The 19,434-nt window shown below is 39.4% G+C and overlaps 1 protein-coding gene across 2 annotated transcripts in view; it reads right to left on the reverse strand.

The window, feature by feature from the left end:
- Nucleotides 1-19,434, reverse strand: part of WDR41 (WD repeat domain 41) — a 57,687-nt gene that overhangs the window by 15,949 nt on the left and 22,304 nt on the right. Inside the window, exons 6-8 of one of the 2 annotated variants that reach the window (XM_013994928.2) lie at nt 17,678-17,789; nt 6,246-6,308; nt 1,240-1,350 (exon numbers count right to left, since the gene is read on the reverse strand). In XM_013994928.2, the coding sequence (XP_013850382.1) occupies nt 1,240-1,350; nt 6,246-6,308; nt 17,678-17,789 (286 nt within the window). The remainder of the gene's footprint in view (nt 1-1,239; nt 1,351-6,245; nt 6,309-17,677; nt 17,790-19,434) is intronic. The other variant, XM_013994930.2, reaches the window with a different exon arrangement.

Genomic DNA, 19,434 nt, shown 5'->3' on the forward strand with positions numbered 1-19,434 from the left:
AGAGGGCTATTAGAGAGAGATTTTGCAGTTGGGAGGGACATTCTCACTGAAGTAGCTGAAAATGTGACTGAATGGCATACAAATGGAAACTACACTTGGTATTGGTCTGTGCCCCTTTCCCTTTGCTTCACATTTATACAAAGTATTGCTCAAAAAGAACCAACCCAAATTTAATATCAAGGGGTGCAGTCCAGTCCCCTTATGACATCATATATTCTTGGCATCCTTACAGGACCCTCTTATAGTCTCCTCTAGACTATCAAACTGAGGCTACCCAGAAGTCCTCCTATCTGACCTCACAAAACAGATCACGCAGGAGAGCTGTGATGATATATGGTGTCACTTATCTGAAAGTGAACTATGGCGTTCCCATTGTAGTCAGTGGGTGAAGAAGCCAACATAGTGTCTGTGAGGATACAGGTTCAATCTCTGATCTCGCTCAGTGAGTTAGGAGTTCAGCGTTGCCACAAGCTGTGGTATAGGCCGCAGATGAGGCTTGGATCCAGTGTGGCTGTGGCTGTGGCTCAAGCCTGCAGCTCCAATTTAAACCCTAGAATGGAAACGTCCATGTGCCATAGGTGTAATTGTAAAAAGGAAAAAAAACATGAACTAGCCCAGGATTCCTGGTTTGTAATCCTCTCCTGTCATGGAGGTCAGTTTTGCTCACAGAAGATGCTCATTAAAATCATTATAAAGCCAAACAGAGAGTCTGGCAAATTACAACACAAAAACATGAAGAAAAGCAGATATGACCCATTTTCTACAGACCTTTTACATCTCTGCGTCTTCAAACATGATTAAAACTACCTCATTCTACTCTAAGTAGAATGCTAGGTAAACACTGTACTGTGTGGTCTTCAAAAAAGAAATTAGCCAGAACCATTTGTCAAAAATGCCAAAATGCTACTAAATATTAGTATTGATAGCCTATGATAATCACCCCACAACTACCAAGTAACCTGAGATAAGTATGCTCTCTCCTCTGTCATCCCTTTTTCTCTGCCTGGCTCTATTCTTCCCCTTGTACCTAAATCACTGATCTAGTGATCTAGGAAACTTGATCAATTCCACTGGTTTAAACCTCAGAGTGTAAGAGACTGCCAGTTCCTACTAATCAAAAACATTATTTTCACAACAGTAATTCTAGAACCCGAGAACAAAACAAGACTGAAGTTCAGAACAGGTTATTTAATAAGTACGAAATCTTACACAATATAAACATCTACACAATGAGCTTACCATTGACATTAACCAGCGAGAGAATATTATCCTGGTGATCAAGGAGACGCTTAACTTCAAGAACATCCCATCCTAGTGATCCCTCTGAGGGTGCTACCAACCTGAAAATTACTAAAATAAAAGACAGATATAATTTTATTAAAATGGTCAAAGAAGATTAAGTTCCACTTCTGAAAAAGTCAGCATTTCATTAACTGAGAAATACCCAAAATATTAAAATCCCATCTCCAAAGACAGCCTTGTTCATACCACTTTAAAATATTTCTTTCAGGAGTTCTCTAGGGGCACAGAGGGTTAAGGATCCGGCACTGTCTCTGCAGTGGCTCTGGTTGCTGCTGTGGTGCAGGTGTGATCCCTGGCTCAGGAACTTCCACATGCCATGGATCTGGCCAAAAAAAAAAAAAAAAAAAAAAAAAAAATTCATATGCCTGATATTTTTGAAATACCAGTGAACTAAAAGCCCAAGTGAATGTGTCCTTAGAACTCTGTTCCTTTATCCAAACTCTTCTAAACCCACTGCAGACCATGAAGCCTCCGGCATCTCTAGGCCCTCAGTGCATGACCAGCTCTCCCACCTTACTCCCTCCCTAGCCAGGACTGGCCCGCACCCCTGAAATCGTCTCTACCATTAGCTATCTGTACTCAGGCCAGGCCACTAAGCATACAACCAAATAAACTACAAATTTGTGTTTAACTTCAGCAGGTGCTTTTGTTTTTAACTCTTCTCGACACCTTGGCATATACCACTAAATTATAAACTCTCTGAGTGAATCCGCCTTATAATTTTTTGTGTGCCACTCATTCTTTGGACCACAGTAGATGTCAATGTGTTGCTTTTCTCATTATCTGATAGTTTTGTTTAAGCTTGTATAAATTCTAACTTTAATCAATACAAAAATCCCCAAATCAAATCAACTGGAGTGATTCCATAAATAAACATTTACTAAACACTTACTACTAGGTTCCAGGATCTTAGATATCATTATATGGTAACTTCCAGTTACTTCCCTGAAAGAGTCTAGAGCGAGAGGGCAACTTACAAACAAGTCCATAGTCAATGTATTAAGTGCTACAATAAGCCACTGTACCAAGTGTTATGGATGTTTGCAATTTAAGGAAAATAGTATCTGAGAAGGGGGAAGATCTTAGAAGTTATACTCTTTCCAAGTGATGGCTAATTACTAAAGTCTATCCTCTTTTTCACATTCCTTTCTGGAAAACAGGTCATATCATGTTTCCTTTTATGTCTGTGAACAATATTTTACCAACTGACAAATCTCTAGCAAGGTTATTTAATCCTGACAGCCATTCACATTGCAACTGCGGCTGTCAAAAGAAGAAGGACTTCCATTCAAAACAAAGGGAATTCTTCCTGATACCTATCAGAGTGGAGTGAAAATTCTACTTTAGATGGAATACTACCAAATGATGCTGAGATTGGGACTACATAGTAACAAGCAATGTTGTTTAATTAAACTAACATAGAGGACAATCTGAAATACCCCAAACCACGAAGTACTAAAGATAATGTGAAATTCTTCAGTGAGTCCATAAAATATAGCCTCTATAGACAAGTATTCACAGGGTCACATATGTAACAACTTTGAGGAAATAAAATAAATACGAATTAGATCAGAAGATAAAAGAGAGGCAACAGTCAATTCCTTAAAAAGGTTCATAGGACAATCCTGGTCTCCTAAACCAGGTTGAGTACCCTGAGCTGACAACCTTGTTTAGTAATTAAAAGCCTCAAAGTCACTGCAGCTAGGGCACACAGAAATTATATTTCCTGCTGAGAGGATCGTCACATAGAAAAAGAATTGGTATGCAACATTGAAAATCAAGGACACGGGCACAAGCTTGGTCTTAGAAACAGAAAAGAGAGTACATTTACAGGAATAAAACTTATTTTTATAAGGAAAAATGGCACTATATTTTATGATGAAACTAAGTACAATAAGAACCTCATTTTTAACAATATGTGTAGTAGGAGTTCCTGCTGTGGTGCAGTGGAAACTAATCCAACTGGTATCCATGAGGATGTGCATTTGACCCCTAGCCTTGCTCAGTAGGTTAAGGATCTGGCGTTGCCATGAGCTGTGGTGTAGGTTGCAGACTTGGCTCAGATCCCATGTTGCTGTGGCGTAGGCTGGCTGGCTGGCAGCTGTAGCTCCAATTCAACCCCTAGCCTGGGAACTTCCATATGCTGGGGATGCAGCCCTAAAAAGCCAAAAAAAAAAAAAAAGAACGTGTATTTAAAAAATTTTTTTTTTCTGAATAAAAACAACTTTTAGTTCTTCCCTTTGTTTTAATGATATTCTAAATAACTTCTGTTGAGGCGTTGCTTTCATTCCTATTTCAATAAATTAATTCAGTAAAAATCTCTTATCTGTTAGGAGAAAGATGAAAGAGAAAGTTCCATTCACCAAGGAGCTAACATTCTGAAGGGAAGGGGCAAGGAGAGAAGAAAAAGAAGTTTTTAAAGTAGTAAGTGAAATAATACACATGAGATTTTGAGAATACAGAGGTAAAACCTCTGGGAGGGGAGGTATGAAGTAAACAAAGCATCACCCTCAAAAAAAAAAAAAAAAAAAGACATACTGGGGCTGAGCTCTTAAAGAATTAGTAGAAGTTACCCAGATCAAAGGGGACAATGAGTAGGAGGACAAGTTCAATATAAGGTAACAACAGAAATGAAGACGGAGAGGTGAGAAACACCTCAGGTTGGGGAATCCCAGACAATCCAGACTTTACAAGCAAGTGATAAAAGGCTCAAGGAGGCAGAAAAGAGATAACGGAGGGCATGGTTTGATATGTTGAAAAGTCTGGATTCTATCTTGCTGGCCACTAGTGTCCTTACATTGGTCCCTAGAGCAAAGATTTCTTTCATCTGGGGCAAAAATGAGAAAAAAAAATAAGGACCATATAAGTTTCTTTAAAACTAAATTATTTAAAATCCTATTCTTTTTTTCTGAGATCATGTTCTTTATATTTTGTTGTTAGAAAGTTACTTTTACAAAATGACAGTGGTAAATGGTAGCTTGTTTGGTTTCTAGTTTTTGGTTTTTAATGTTTTCACTAAACAAAATAAAAATCACCAACTCAGAGTTCCCGTCGTGTCGCAGTGGTTAACGAATCCGACTAGGAACCACGAGGTTGCGGGTTCGATCCCTGCCCTTGCTCAGTGGGTTAACGATCCGGCGTTGCCGTGAGCTGTGGTGTAGGTTGCAGATGCGGCTTGGATCCTGAGTTGCTGTGGCTCTGGCATAGGCTGGCAGCTGCAGCTCCGATTAGACCCCTAGCCTGGGATACTCCATATGCTGCGGGAGCGGCCCAAGAAATAGCAAAAAAAGACAAAAAAAAAAAAAAAAAAAAAAAAAATCACCAACTCTATGTTGCTCTCCACAAGCCTGACCTTTGTACTAGTCAGATGTTTGAGAGTCCATAAACAACTAATGTAGGCAATAGGAAGCCACAGAAGCTATGAAGCCTGCATTTAAATAGATCCCCTAGCATCTACTACAGAATGCATCTGGGCAGTGCTAACTAGAGAAGAAGGCATTTGGGAAGCACTGAAGTAGAGGAAGGACGCACTATTGCAACAGACCTGGCAAAAGAGGTGATGAGAGGCTGAAGAAAGCACGAGGAGTGAAATGGAAAGAAGTGGACCAAAATATTTAGAGCTGCAGTCCTCAAAGTATGGTCCCAGATCAGCAACTTCAGCACTACCAGGAAACGTGCTAGAACTGCAGAAGCTCAGGCCCCACTCCAGATCTAGTGAATTAGAAACTCTGGGAGTAAGGTCCAGGAACTCGTGTTTTTAACAAGCCTTTCAAGTCATTCCCATGCACACTAAAATTTGACAACCACTGGGAGTAAAATCAGCAAAACACAAGTGACTGATAAGAGGAGAAAGGCAGGGAGAGCTAGGTGTCCTTCCAGATCAATAAAGAACATGGGGAAACTGAATTTCTGCAAGGAAGGAAAAAGAAAAAAAAAAAAAAACTAAACTCAAAATTATACCTCTACAAACTACTTTATGAAAAGAAAGGATAAACACAGGGTCTAGAAAATCACTTCTTAGACGTGATTATACTTGGAAAGGTCAACAGAAGAAAGAGAAACTGGGCTGCAAAGCAGTGAAGCCTAAAGATAGCGGTTTATAAATTGTGAACAATTAGCTCATGTTCACTGCCTTTTGCAAACATGGCAAATTAAGGTCACAGGAAATCTCAGGGTTGGTCTCTAGAAGAAGTAGTACAACTAATATCAAATGTCTCTTGGGTTAAAATTCAAGTAAAAAGCAGCTTTTAACAAGTATCCTTACTCTATCACTTCTGAACACCCAAATTTCATCCATAAGACATGAGCATAAAAGGTGTTTTTTTTTTTTTTTTTTTTTTTTTTGCTGCAAGCTCCTGGCAGTAGTAAGTTAGCCAACAGTCAACAGCTAAGAAAGTGGCCTTCAAACAGCATATTTATGATCAATTAATACATTTACAAAATTCCTTACTACCCTTCCTTCTGCTCTCCCACTACTTTGAGAGAAATGATGAAATTCCCTGCAAGAAAGTGGGCCCCATTCTGGCTTACAAAAATTCCATAAGACAGTTCTTGCCTTAGTGAACTCCCAAAATAATCCAAACTCAAGTTTTCAGTTTCCAGAATGTTGACAGTTGTTTTATGTAGCTAAAGTTTTTGCTAAATAAGTGTATGTGTGTGAATCAGAAACAGAGAGGGCTATGGAATGTAAACAGCCTTCTCTAGCATCCGAGGAGTGGGGTTACCTTGCCCACCTGGCTATGCCAGGCCAAGTGTGGTACAAAAACTGACCAGACATCTTGAAAATGTCTCAGGTTTCATATCATTTCCCAGGAGGCCAAAATGGGGGCAGAGGCACATGTCCCTTAAGTAAAAAACTAACAGATCTCTTCTGAAATGTGTATACAAGTCTAGTTTAAAGTTAAAAAAAAGAAGAAATTAAAAAAAAAAAAAGTCATACTCACTCAGTTCTTTGCCAACTGCGGCCACAACACAGTTCTTAGGTATTTCAATCAAAGCACTGATCCCTTTAAAAACATATATAACAAAGCTCAAATTACTTTCTTCATTGATCACATCAAAAACAAAAACATTCTCAGATTTAGGTCAGTCATTCCCATTAAGGGGGTGGTAACAATAAAGCACACACAATTTGCTACATCACACTTCCGTGCTTGCTTAACATACGGAAAGTGATTTTGTGAAAAGTAGGTGAGACCTTTGGAAGACATTACTGACATATCAAAGATAGGACATGTTTGTTGAATATTTTTACTACTGTAGTGAACTTATTTACCAGGAATGTCTCTCTCTCTTTTTTTTTTAAGGGCTGCATCCATGGCATATGCAAGTTTCCAAGGCTGGGGTCAAATCAGAGCTACAGCTGCTGGCCTACGCCACAGCCACAGCAACACCGGATTCGAGACACATCTGCAACCTACACCAAAGCAATGCCAGATTGTTAACCCTCTGAGTGAGGCCAGGGATCAAATCTGCATCCTCATGGATACTAGTTGGGTTCTTAACCCACTGAGCCACAAAAGGAACACCCCATCACCATTTACAACTTGGCTAGCTCACATGGGATATAAAATTGGCATTTTTCAGAGTTCCCCCTGTGGCCCAACAAGATTGGCAGCGTCTTGGGAGCCCTGGGACACAGGTTCAATCCTCACCCCATAATAGTTGTTTAAGGGTCTGGAGTTGCCACAGCTGCAGCTTAAGTCACAACAGCAGCTTGGATCTGATCCCTCGCCCAGGAACTCCATGTGCCATGGGGTAGCCAAAAAAGAAAATTGGCATTTTCCTCAATATACATTTAAGAAGCCTGGGTGGGCTCCCTGGCAGTAAATGAGTTAGCCAACAATCAATAGCTAACAAACTGGCCTTCAGTTTGTTTATAATCAATCAATACATTTTAAAAAATTTTTTGTATTACTGAATAATCAGATTCAATATTCTATCATATTTCACTTACTAAGCATACAGTTCTAAATATCTTTTTACAGCTGAATCATGAAAGATTTTAGGGTAACTATAACTTCTATAAGGGACATTATAGTTATTACTTTATCAACAAGAATTAAAGAATTCATGCATTAGATTCAGAGCCATTACATGTCTTGGCAAATAAAACTGTTTATTAAAGTTAACTTTTCCATTATAATATATCATTCACATACATATATACGTAATTTAAAACATACATGCAAATTTGGAAAACACTTTACTCACTTGCTTCACCTTCCCACTTGGGGGGAAATTCTGGCGAAAACCTTTTCTCCATGTAGGGTTGTTTAAACAGTATTATTTAGGAGTGTCCATTGTGACTGAGCAGTAATGAACCCGACTAGTATCTATGAGGATGCTGGTTGGATCCCTGGCCCTGCTCAGTGAGCTAAGGACCTGGCATTGCTGTGAGCTGCAGTGTAAGTTACAGACACAGCTTGGATCTGGCATTGCTGTGGCTGTGGCACAGGCCAGCAGCTGCAGTTCCAATTCAACCCCTAGCCTGTGAACTTCCATATGCTGAGGGTGTGGCCCTTAAAAGACAAAAAAAAAAAAAACAAACCAAAACATATTTTATATTTTCTCATATTTGAGGACAGCGAGATTATGGTTGAGGAGGAAAAAAGGAGGAGTAGAGATACAAGATAAAGAAGGAAGAGACAGGAGAGCAGGGGAATGGATAGCAAGAGAATTCCAGATGCAGAAAACAGCTTTTTAAAAAAAGTGTTTCTATCAAGCTCCCTATACCATAAGGGTGTAGCCTGGAAGGTGAGCCCCTGTGGACCTGTTCTACTAGATCTCAAAGATCTGTGATGGGAGAGACAAAGCTTGACCTTCTGCATAAGAGCCACTGGACAAACTAATACTCAAGAAACTCATCTCCATGAAAATAGTTTGTTCCAGTATCTAAAAGAAATAGTCAGGGTTCCATTAGGTTCTCAGGTCTTAACTGAGAAAATGAAAGTATAAATATTAAAGTAAGGGAAAAAATGTTTATTAAATTATTTGCCAAATGAATATACTAGAAATTCAATAATCCAGAAGTAGCAACTTAATACACAGAATCCTTTGCTGGAAAGGGCACAGATGTCCTATCTTCTAGTCCAAGGCTCTGTTCATCATATCATACTAAAATTATCTGTGCTTATTTCCAAATAGATAATAACTGCCCCTACAAGCACTTCCAGCCCATAAACCAAGCAAGGCTTAATTGTGAAAGGAGCCTCATAAGAGAAGGGTCTAAGAGTACTGCCAACTACCTGGCATCCTGTACTTTGGGAAGTCTCAAAATCATTGGAAGCTCACCAATGGCAACCTAAGGCCTTTTCAAAGTTTTCCAACACATTTTCTCAAAGGTTTATACTATCTCTTCAGACACTGATAAATAGGGCAACACCATGACTATTTAATTTACAGTACTCAAAAATAACTTGCAGGAGTTCCCATCATGGCGCAGTGGTTAACAAATCCGACTAGGAACCATGAGGTTGTGGGTTCAATCCCTGGCCTTGCTCAGTGGGTTAAGGATCCGGCGTTGCAGTGAGCTGTGGTATACGTTGCAGATGTGGCTCAGATCCCGCGTTGCTGTGGCTGTGGCGTAGGCTGGCGGCTACAGCTCCAACTGGACCCCTCACCTGGGAACCTCCATATGCCGCAGGAGTGGCCCAAGAAATGGCAAAAAGACAAAAATAAATAAATAAATAATAACTTGCAGATGACAGGATTAAGATGGCAGAGTAGAAGTACTGGAGCTCAACTTCTCTCATGAAAATAACAAAATTACAACCTACTGCTGAACAACCATCAACAAAATAGAATGGAGGCTACTTTTAAAAATATCCTACGCCAAAACACAAAGAGGAGGCCACAATAGGAGGGATGATTATGCATTTACATAATATAAGTAACCCCAAACAAGACAGGTGGGTGGCCCACAGACTGGAAAGTAACTACATCACAGAGGCTCACTCACAGGAGTGAGAGTTCTGAGTTCCAGGTCAGGTTCCCAAGCCTGGGGGTCTGGCATTAGGACGAGAAGCGCCCGGAGCATTTGGCATTAAGGCCCAGCGGGGCTTGTGAGTGCAGGAGCTCCAAGGAACTGAGAGAAACATAAACTGCACTCTTGAAGGGCACACACAGGCTGGGTCCCAGGGCAAAGCAGAGACTTCACGGGAATCTAGGTCAGACCTGCTTGTGGATCTGGAGCATCTCCTGGGAAAACTGTGGCCCATTGTGGGAAGACATTGGAGGTAAAGGTCTCAGGAATAATCAACAGCATGAACTCCCCTGGAGGAGGCCATTTTGGAAAATTCTGGCCCCACCCATCAGGGCTGAGAAGCCCCAGGCCAAACAACAAATCTGGTGGGAACACAGAACCACCCATCAACAAACAGGCTGCCTAAAGACCTCCCAGGCACATAGCCACCTCTAATCACACCTAGAGACAAACACCCTAGGAATCAGCTAACAGTGGATGGGCACCAGTCCCTCCCAACAGGAAGCCTGCAGCAAGCCCCCAGACCAACTTCAGCTGCAAGGGAGCAGACAGCAGAAGCAAAAGAGGCTACAACACTATTGCATGCAAAAAGGAGACCACACCAAAAATCTATAGAAAAACGAAAAGGCTGAGAATTATGACTCAGATAAAGGAACAAGAAAAAAAAACCCAGAAAAGCAGCTAGGTGATGTGGAGATTACCAACCCCCATGAAAAAGACTTTAGACTAATGACAGTAAAGATGATTCGAGATCTTGGAAATAAACTGGAGGCAAAAACTGACAAATTCCAATAAACACTGAACAAAGAAATAGAAGATTTAAAAATTAAGCAAGCATAGATGCAAAAAAATACAATAACTGAAATAAAATATTCACTAGAAGGAACCAACAGCAGAATACAGGAGGCAGAAGAACAAATAAGGGAGGTGGAAGACTGGTGGAAATCAGTGGCACAAAACAGAAAAGAGAAAAAATAATGAAAAGAAATGAAGACAGTCTAAGAGAACTCTGGGACAACTTTAAATGCACCAACATCAGTATTACAGGGGTTCCAGAAGGGGAAGAGAGAAAGGGCAAGAGAAAATATTTGAAGAGACAATAGCCAAAAACTTCCCTAACATGGGAAAGGATTCACTCACTCAAATTCAGGAAGCACAAGTACCATATAAAACAAACACAAGGGGGAGCACCCTGAAACATACATTAATCAAACAGAGCAAAATTAACGACAAAGAGAAAATAATGAAAGCAGCTAGGGAAAAGAAGCAAATAACATACACGGGAACTCCGATAAGACCATCAGCTGATTTTCCAGCAGAAACACTGCAGGCCAGAAGGGGGCAGCATGATATACTTTAAGCGATGAAAGGAAAAAACATGTAACCAAGATTACTCTACCCAGCAAGGTTCTCATTCAGATTTGAAGGAGAAATCAAAAGCTTTACAGACAATCAAAAGCTAAGAGAATTCAGCACCACTAAACCAACAAATACTAAAATACTACAAATACTAAAGAAACTTTTACAACAAAAACTGAAGAAACTTCTCAAGAGGGAAAAGGCCACAACTAGAAACAAAAATATGACAAATGACAAGGTTCACCAGTAAAGTCATACATATTGTAAAGGTAGGAAATCATCCACATACAAATATGCCACCAAAACCAGAAATGGTGAAAAAAGTAGGATACAAATGCAGGATACTGGAGATGCATTTGCAATTAAGAGACCAGCAAGTGAGAACAATCTTCTATATATATATATAGACTCCTACATCAAAACTTCATGGTAACTGCAAACCAAAAGTCTAAATAGATACACATACAAATAAGAAAAAACAATCCAAACACAACACTAAAAACAGTCCTCAAACACAAGAGAAAAGAACAAAAGAAGGGAAGAAAAAAGACCAACAAAACCAAATCCAAAACACTTAATAAAATGGCAATAAAAACATACATATCAGTAATTACCTTAAATGTAAATGGACTAAATGCTCCAACCAAAAGACAGAGACTGGCTGAATGGATATAAAAACAAGACCCATATACATGCTGTCTTCAAGAGACCCACTTTAGTTCTAGGGACACATACAAATTGAAAGTGAGAGGATGGAAGAAAATATTCCATGCAAATTGGAATGAAAAGAAAGCTGGAGTAGCAATACTCATATTACACAAAATAGACCTTAAAATAAAGATTGATGTAAGAGACAGAGAAGGGCATTACATAATGATCAAAGAATCAATCCATTGTAAATATATATACACCCAATATAGCATCACCTCAACATATAATGCAACTGCTAACAGCCTTAGAAGGAGAAATTGACAATAACAAAATAATAGCAGGTTAGTTTAGCACCCCACTTATAGACTGCTATAATGGACAGATCATCCAGACAGAAAATCAAAAAAGAAACACAGGCCTTAAATAATGCATTAGACCAGATGGAATTAATAGATATTTATAGACTATTCCATCCCAAAGCAGCAGAATACACATTCTTCTCAAGTGCACATGGAACATTCCCTAGGATAGATCACATTCCAGGCTACAAATCAAGCCTTGGTAAATTTAAGAAAATTGAAATAATAACAAGCATCTTTCCAATCACAATGTTATACGACTAGAAATCAACAAGGAGTTCCCATTGTGGCACAGCAGAAATGAATCTGACTAGTATCCATGAGGACAGAGATTTGATCCCTGACCTTGCCCATTGGGTTAAGGATCTGGCATTGCTGTGAGCTGTGGTGTAGCTCGCACATGCGGCTTAGATCCCATGTTGCTGTGGTTGTGACACAGGCTGACAGCTACAGCTCTGATTCTACCCCTAGCCTGGGAACTTCGTATGCCATGGGTACAGCCCTAGAAACAAAAAAGAAAGAAAGAAATCAACAAGAAAAAAACTGCAAAAAAACACAAACACATGGAGACTAAACAACATGCTACTAAACAACCAATGGGTCACTGAAGAAATCAAAGAGGAAACTAAAAAATACCTAGAAGAAAATGACAACAGAGACACAACAATCCAAAACCTATGGGAGGCAGCAAAGGCAGTACTAAGAAGGAAGTTTATAGCAACACCAGCCTACCTCGGGAAATAGGAAAAAACTCAAATAAACAGCCTAACTTTACACCTAAAGCAACTAGAGAGAGAGACAGACGAAACCCAAAGTTAGCAGAAGGAAAGAAATCATAAAGATCAGAGCAGAAATAAATGAAATGGAAATGATGAAAACCACAGAAAAGATCAATGAAACTAAAAGCTGGTTCTTTGAAAAGATCAACAAAATTGATAAACCCTTAGCCAGATTCATTATGAAAAAAAAAGGAAGAGGGCCCAAATCAATAACATTAGATATGAAAGAGAAAAAGTTACAACAGCCATCACAGAAATGGATCATAAGAGACTACTACAAGCAACTATATGCAAATAAAATGGCCAGCCTAGAAGAAATGGACAAATTCTTAGAAAAATATGATCTTCCAAGAATAAACCAAGAAGTAGAAAAGATGACTAGACCAATCACAAGTACTGAAATTGAAACTGTGATTTAAAAACTTCCAACAAACAAAAGTCTAGGCTTCACAGGCAAATTCTACTAAACATTTAGGGAAGAGTTAACACCTTTCTTTCTGAATTTCTTCCCAGAAATGCCAGTGGAAGGAACACTCCCAAACTCATTCCATAAGGCCACTATCACCCTGATACCAAAACCAGACAAAGATAGCACATAAAAAAGAAAATTACAGGCCAATGTCTCTGATGAACATAGATGCAAAAATCCTCAATAAAATACTATCAAACTGAATCCAGAAATACATTAAAAGGATCGTACACCATGATCAAGTGGGATTTATCCCAGGGATGCAAGAATTTTTCACTATCTCCAAATCAATCTGTGAGATACACCACAATAACAAACTGAAGAATAAAAATCATATGATCCTCCCCATAGATGCAGAAAAAGCTTTTGACAAAATTCAATACTCATTTTTGATAAAAACCCTCCAGAAAGTGGGCATAAAGGAAACTTACCTCAATATAATAAACACCATTTGTGACAAACCCACAGCTAACATCATTCTCAATGGTGAAAAGCTGAAAGAATTCCCAGTAAGATCAGGAACAGGACAAGAATGTCCACTCTCGCCACTTTTATCCAACATAGTTTTGGAAGTCCTAGCCATGGCAATCAGAAAAGAAATGAAAGGAATCCAAACTGGAAGAGAATTATTAAAAAAACTGCTGTCTGCAGATGACATAATACTGTACAAAGGAAATCCTAAAAATGCTATCAGAAAACTACTTACTAAAGCTCATCAATGAATATGGTGAAGTTGCAAGATAAAAAATTAATACACAGGAGTTCCCGTCGTGGCGCAGTGGTTAATGAATCCGACTAGGAACCATGAGGTTGCGGGTTCGGTCCCTGCCCTTGCTCAGTGGGTTAACGATCCGGCGTTGCCGTGAGCTGTGGTGTAGGTTGCAGACGCGGCTCGGATCCCGCCTTGCTGTGGCTCTGGCGTAGGCCGGCGGCTACAGCTCCGATTCAACCCCTAGCCTGGGAACCTCCATATGCCGCGGGAGCGGCCCAAGAAATAGCAACAACAACACCAACAACAAAAGACAAAAAAGACAAAAAAAAAAAAAATTAATACACAGAAATCAACTGCATTTCTACATACTAACAATGAAAGATCAGAAAGAGAAATTAGGAAAACAATCCCACAGCAGTATCTTCTCAGATCCCACCTCCTAGAGTAATGACAATAATAACAAAAATAAACAAATCAGACCTAGTTAAACTTAAGTTTTTGCACAGCAAAGGAAACCCTAAACAAAATGAAAAGACAGGAGGCCCCATTGTGGCTCAGTATTCACAAACCTGACTAGTATCCATGAGGATGCAGGTTTGATCGTTGGCCCTGCTCAGTGGGTTAAGGATCCAGCATCGCCATCAGATGCCTTGTAGTCACAGACGTGTCTTGGATCCTGCATTTCTGTGGCTGTGGTGTAGGCTGGCAGCTGTAGCTCCAATTAGAACCCTAGTCTGGGAATTTTCATATACCACAGGTGTGGCCCTAAAAAAGAAAAAAAGGAAAGAAAAGACAATCTACAGAATGGGAGGAAATATCTGCAAATGAAGCGACTGACAACGGATTAATCTCTAAAATACATAAACATCTCCTGCAGCTCAATATCAAAAACAAAAAACCCCATCAAAAAAGAGGCAGAAGATCTAAACAGACAATTCTCCAAAGAAGACATATAGATGACCAAAAAACCCACATGAAAACATCCTCAAAATCACTAATTATTAGGGAAATGCAAATCAAAAATATGATGAGGTACCACCTTACACCAGCCAGAATGGCTATCATCAAAAAGTCTACAGACAACAAGTGCTGGAAAGGGTATGGAGAAAAGGGAACCCTTTTACACTGTTGGTGGGAATGTAAATTGGTGCAACCACTATGGAAAACAGTATGGAGGTTCCTCAAAAAACTAAAAAATAGAATTACCATATAATCCAGCAATCTCACTCCTGTGCATCTATCCAGAGAAAACCATGACTCGAAAAAATACATGTACCCCAATGTTCACTGCAGCACTATATACAATAGCCAAGACATGGAAGCAATCTAAATGTCCACTGACAGAGAAGTAGATGAAGATGTGTTACATATACACAATGGAATATTATTCAGCCATAAAAAGGAATGAAATAATGGCATTTGTAGCAAAAGGGATGGACCTAGAAATTACCATGCAAGGTGAAGTTAGACAGTGAGACACAAACGTCACATGCTATTACTTATGTGTGGAATCTAAAAGGATACAAATGAACTTATTTGCAGAAGGAAACAGACTCACAGACTTTGAAAAATTTATGGTTATCAAAGGAGACAGGCTGTGGGGGAGGCATGGACTGGGGGTTTGGGATGGAAATGTTCTAATATTAGGTTGTAGTGATGAGTGTACACCTATAAATATAATAAAATTCACTGAATTAAAAAAAAACTTGCAAAAGAAAGGGAGACTGCAATGATTGGTGGTTATTTTCATCAGCATACAAAAGGTTCTCTTTAGCGTGATTTCAGTGTTTCACAATATAGTTACTAAAAATTCGTAGACTAAAAATTCACAGATAACCATAGGCTAGTATAAGAAAATAGAAAGGAAAATGTACATGTAAATAGAGATATAAATAATGATAATGATAAACATGAAAATATACTCTAGAGTCAAATAAGATTACTAGTGATCAAATGCTGAACTGATAAGTTAAACTGTAAATCTTAGTAAGGTATGGATTTAGTTTTGCTATGATATCACACTATTTCATTACATTTTATAATACCCATGTGGAGATAAGCTAGTTCCAATTATGAGGTGTAAATTTAACTCACAGGGCTCCTGCTACCTTTAGGATGTCAACAATATGCTTACTAAACCTCGGGGATATTCAGGTTCAGTTCCTAAGCACTGAAATAAAGCAATTATCACAATAAAGCAAGTCACAGAAACTTTTTGGTTTACCAGTGCATAGAAAAGTTATGTTTACACTATACTGTTATATATCAAATGTGCAATAATAGTATTATGTCTAAAAGACAATGTATATACCTTAATTTTAAAATACTTTACTGTTGAGTTCTGCTTGTGGCTCAGCGTGTTAAGAATCCGACTAGTATCCATGAGAATGTGGGTACAATTCCTGGCCTCCCTCAGTGGGTTAAAGGATCTAGCATTGCCCAGAGCTGCAGTCCAGATTGCAGACACAACTTAGATCTGGCATTGGTGTGGTTGTAGCTGCAGCTCCAATTTGACCCCTAGCCTGGGAACTTCCATATGCCACAGGTGCAGCCCTTAAAAAAAAAAAAAAAAAAAAAAAATTATTGCTAAAAATTACTAACCATTGTCTGATCCTTCAGCCAGTCATCATCTTTTTACTGGTAGAGGATTTGAAATACTGCAGGAATTACCAAAATGGGACAAAACACAAAGTGAACAAATGCTGTTGCGAAAATGGTGTCAACATATTTGCTTGAAGCAGGGTTGCCACAAACATTCAATTTGTAAAAAAAATGTAGTATCTGCAAAGTCTAATAAAGCAAAGTGCAATAAAACAAGATATGTCTATATTCTTTCTAGGATAGCAACGGGTTCATTACTTTTAGAAACAAAAACTAATAGTGTGTCACAATTTCTTCAAAGTTGTCACTTAAATTTACTCATTTATACTTAAATATTTTACTCTGAATAAGTTTTAATTGTATTTTTAAGTTCCATGATAACAATGTAAGTCAAAACTGATTTTTCTGTTAAAACCAAAATGTACATCAACAGAATTCTGAGAAAACAGCATGTTAGTAAGTTTGCACGTCACTGAAACTTCTTTAGTAACACCAATTGTAAAATAAGGTCATCCGTAGGAATGTAAAGTTTGATGACCCCACAAATAAAGTAGAAAATGCTATTGTAGGAGTTCCCGTTGTGGTGCAGTGGAAACGAATCCAACTAGGAACCATGATGTTTTGGGTTCAATCCCTGGCCTTGCTCAGTGGGTTAAGGATATGGCGTTGCCATGAGCTGTGGTGTAGGTTGCAGATGCGGCTTGGATCTGGCATTGCTGTGGCTCTGGCGTAGGCCAGCAGCTATAGCTTCAATTAGACCCCTAGCCTGGGAACCTCCACATGTTGCAGGCGTGGCCATAAAAAGACAAAAGGAAAAAAAAAAAAGAAAAGAAAATGCTATTGTAAAGTAATAAAGATCTGCTTGCACGTGTCAACATACTCATCAAACTCAGTTTATGACATGGCCCAGGAGCATATACATGAAAAAGTTTTTCTTGATCACTTTCCAGAAATTCTGTTAGAGGGAAGGGGAAGCCACAAGAAGGAGGATCTTTTCCTTCCAATTTGAGACAAAGATTTTACACAATCCTTAACCTGAACTGGAGAAAGATGGCTACATCTTATATTGAGAACTAAAAAGAAAAATCCCTTATATTACCTTTGTATTCATGGAACGTCTCTTTAAAGATTCATTATGTCTTTTTTTTTTTTTTGTCTTTTTGTCTTTTACAGCCGCATGGGTGGCACATGGAGGTTCCCAGGCTAGGGGTCGAATCAGAGCTTCAGCCACCCACCTACGCCAGAGCCACGGCAACGCAGGATCTGAGCCGCGTCTGCAACCTACACCGCAGCTCATGGCAGTGCCGGATACTTAACCCACTGAGCAAGGCCAGGGATTGAACCCGAATCCTCATGGATGCTAGTCAGGTTCGTCAACCACTGCCATGACAGGAACTCCTAAAGATTCATTATGTCTTTTTAGAGTCTTTCATGGTTCACAATTACCTTGATTTGTTTTACCTGTATCAGAAAGGTGACCAGTCTTACACAGGAGATCTAAATTTCGGTTCCATACACACAAGTCATTCCCACCAGAGAGCCAAACATCTAGTCTCTGAAGAACAGCTAAACACTGCAAAATTCAAGTGAAATATTTATCAGTTTAGAAAGTCAAGCATTCATTGGTGATTTTACTTTACTTTTTTAATGCCATCCTCCAGACTTGTTTTTTTTTTTTTTTTTTTTGTCTTTTAAGGGCTGCACCCACAGCAGCATATGGAGGTTCCCAGGCTAGGGGTTCAATCGGAGCTGCAACTGCCAGCCTATGCCACAGCTCACAGATCCTTAACCCACTGAGCCAGGCCAGGGGTCGAACCTGCGTCCTCATGGCTACTAGCCAGATCCGTTTCCAATGAGTCATGATGGGAACTCCTAAATTTATTCATTTTGGTTTTTTTTTTTTTCCTTTTAGGGCCAAACTGCAGCATATGTTAAGTTCCCAGGCTCGGGGTAGAATTGGGGCTACAGCTGCTGGCTCAGGCCACAGTCACAGCAACTCTGGATACAAGCCACATCTGCAACCTACACCACACACCACAGCTTGCAGCAACACCAGATCCTTTACCCACTGAATGAGGCCAGTGATCACACCTACATCCTCACTGATACTATGTCAGGTTCTTAACCCACTGAGCCAAAACAGGAATTTCCTCATTGGTGATTTCAAAATACGTCTACAAGTTCTTTGATACCCTTTCCCTTCAAGAGGTGGAGCTTGACTCTCTTCCCCTGAAAGTGGGTTCTACTAAGTGACCAGCTTCTAGTGGATAGATAGAATGTGGCAGAGGGATGGTATGTGACTTAAAAGATTAAGTCATAAAAGACATGGTGGCTACCTCCTTGCTCTCTCTTGGATCATGCATTCTACAGCTAAGACACATAAGCAGCTGTATGGAGAAAGATCCACATGGAAAGGAAGTGAGGCCTCTGGCCAAGCATGTGAGCTACTATAATTTAACTATTTTCCTGTAAAACATTTAGGATACGAATAATCATCCATTTATAAAATATATTTGTAAAATACATTGCTATTCATAAATCTCTGCCCAAGTTTTTACTTCTTTAAAGAGATTTCTAGGAGTTGAATCACTGGGTCAATTCATATAATCACATTTTTAAGACTCATTCATAAAGCCAACTGATTTTAATTATGCTCTCAATGGCAATAAAAATGCCAATCTCACCACCTCCTTGCTAATATCTCTTATAAAAATTTCACTAGAAGTTCCCATTGTGGCTCAGCAGGTTAAGAACCCAACGTTGTTCTCTGTGAGGATATGGGTTTGATCCCCGGCCTCACTCAGTGGGTTAAGGATCCGACGTTGCTGCAAGCTGCAGTGTAGGTTGCAGATGCAGCTTGGATCCAGTGTTGCCATGGCTGTGGTGCAGAATGCAGCTGCAACCTCGATTTGAGCCCTAATACAGGAAATTCGATATGCCACAGGAGCAGCCAAAAAAAAAAAAAAAAAAAATCACTAGTTCAAAAAATAATAGTCTTTCTTACATTTATTAAGGATCTGAATTTCTTTGATAAATTATCAGCTCAAGAATAACTGAACAGGAGTTCCCACTGAGGCCAGCAGTCTAAGGATCTAGCATTGTCTCTGCAGTGGCAAGGGTCTGATCCCTAGTCTGGCACAGTGGATAAGGATCTAGCATTGCCAGATTTTATCCTTGGCCTGGGAACTTCCACATGCTGTGGGTGTGGCCAAAAAAGA

The sequence above is a fragment of the Sus scrofa genome, chromosome 2 (assembly GCF_000003025.6).
Source record: "Sus scrofa isolate TJ Tabasco breed Duroc chromosome 2, Sscrofa11.1, whole genome shotgun sequence".
NCBI lineage: Eukaryota > Metazoa > Chordata > Mammalia > Artiodactyla > Suidae > Sus > Sus scrofa.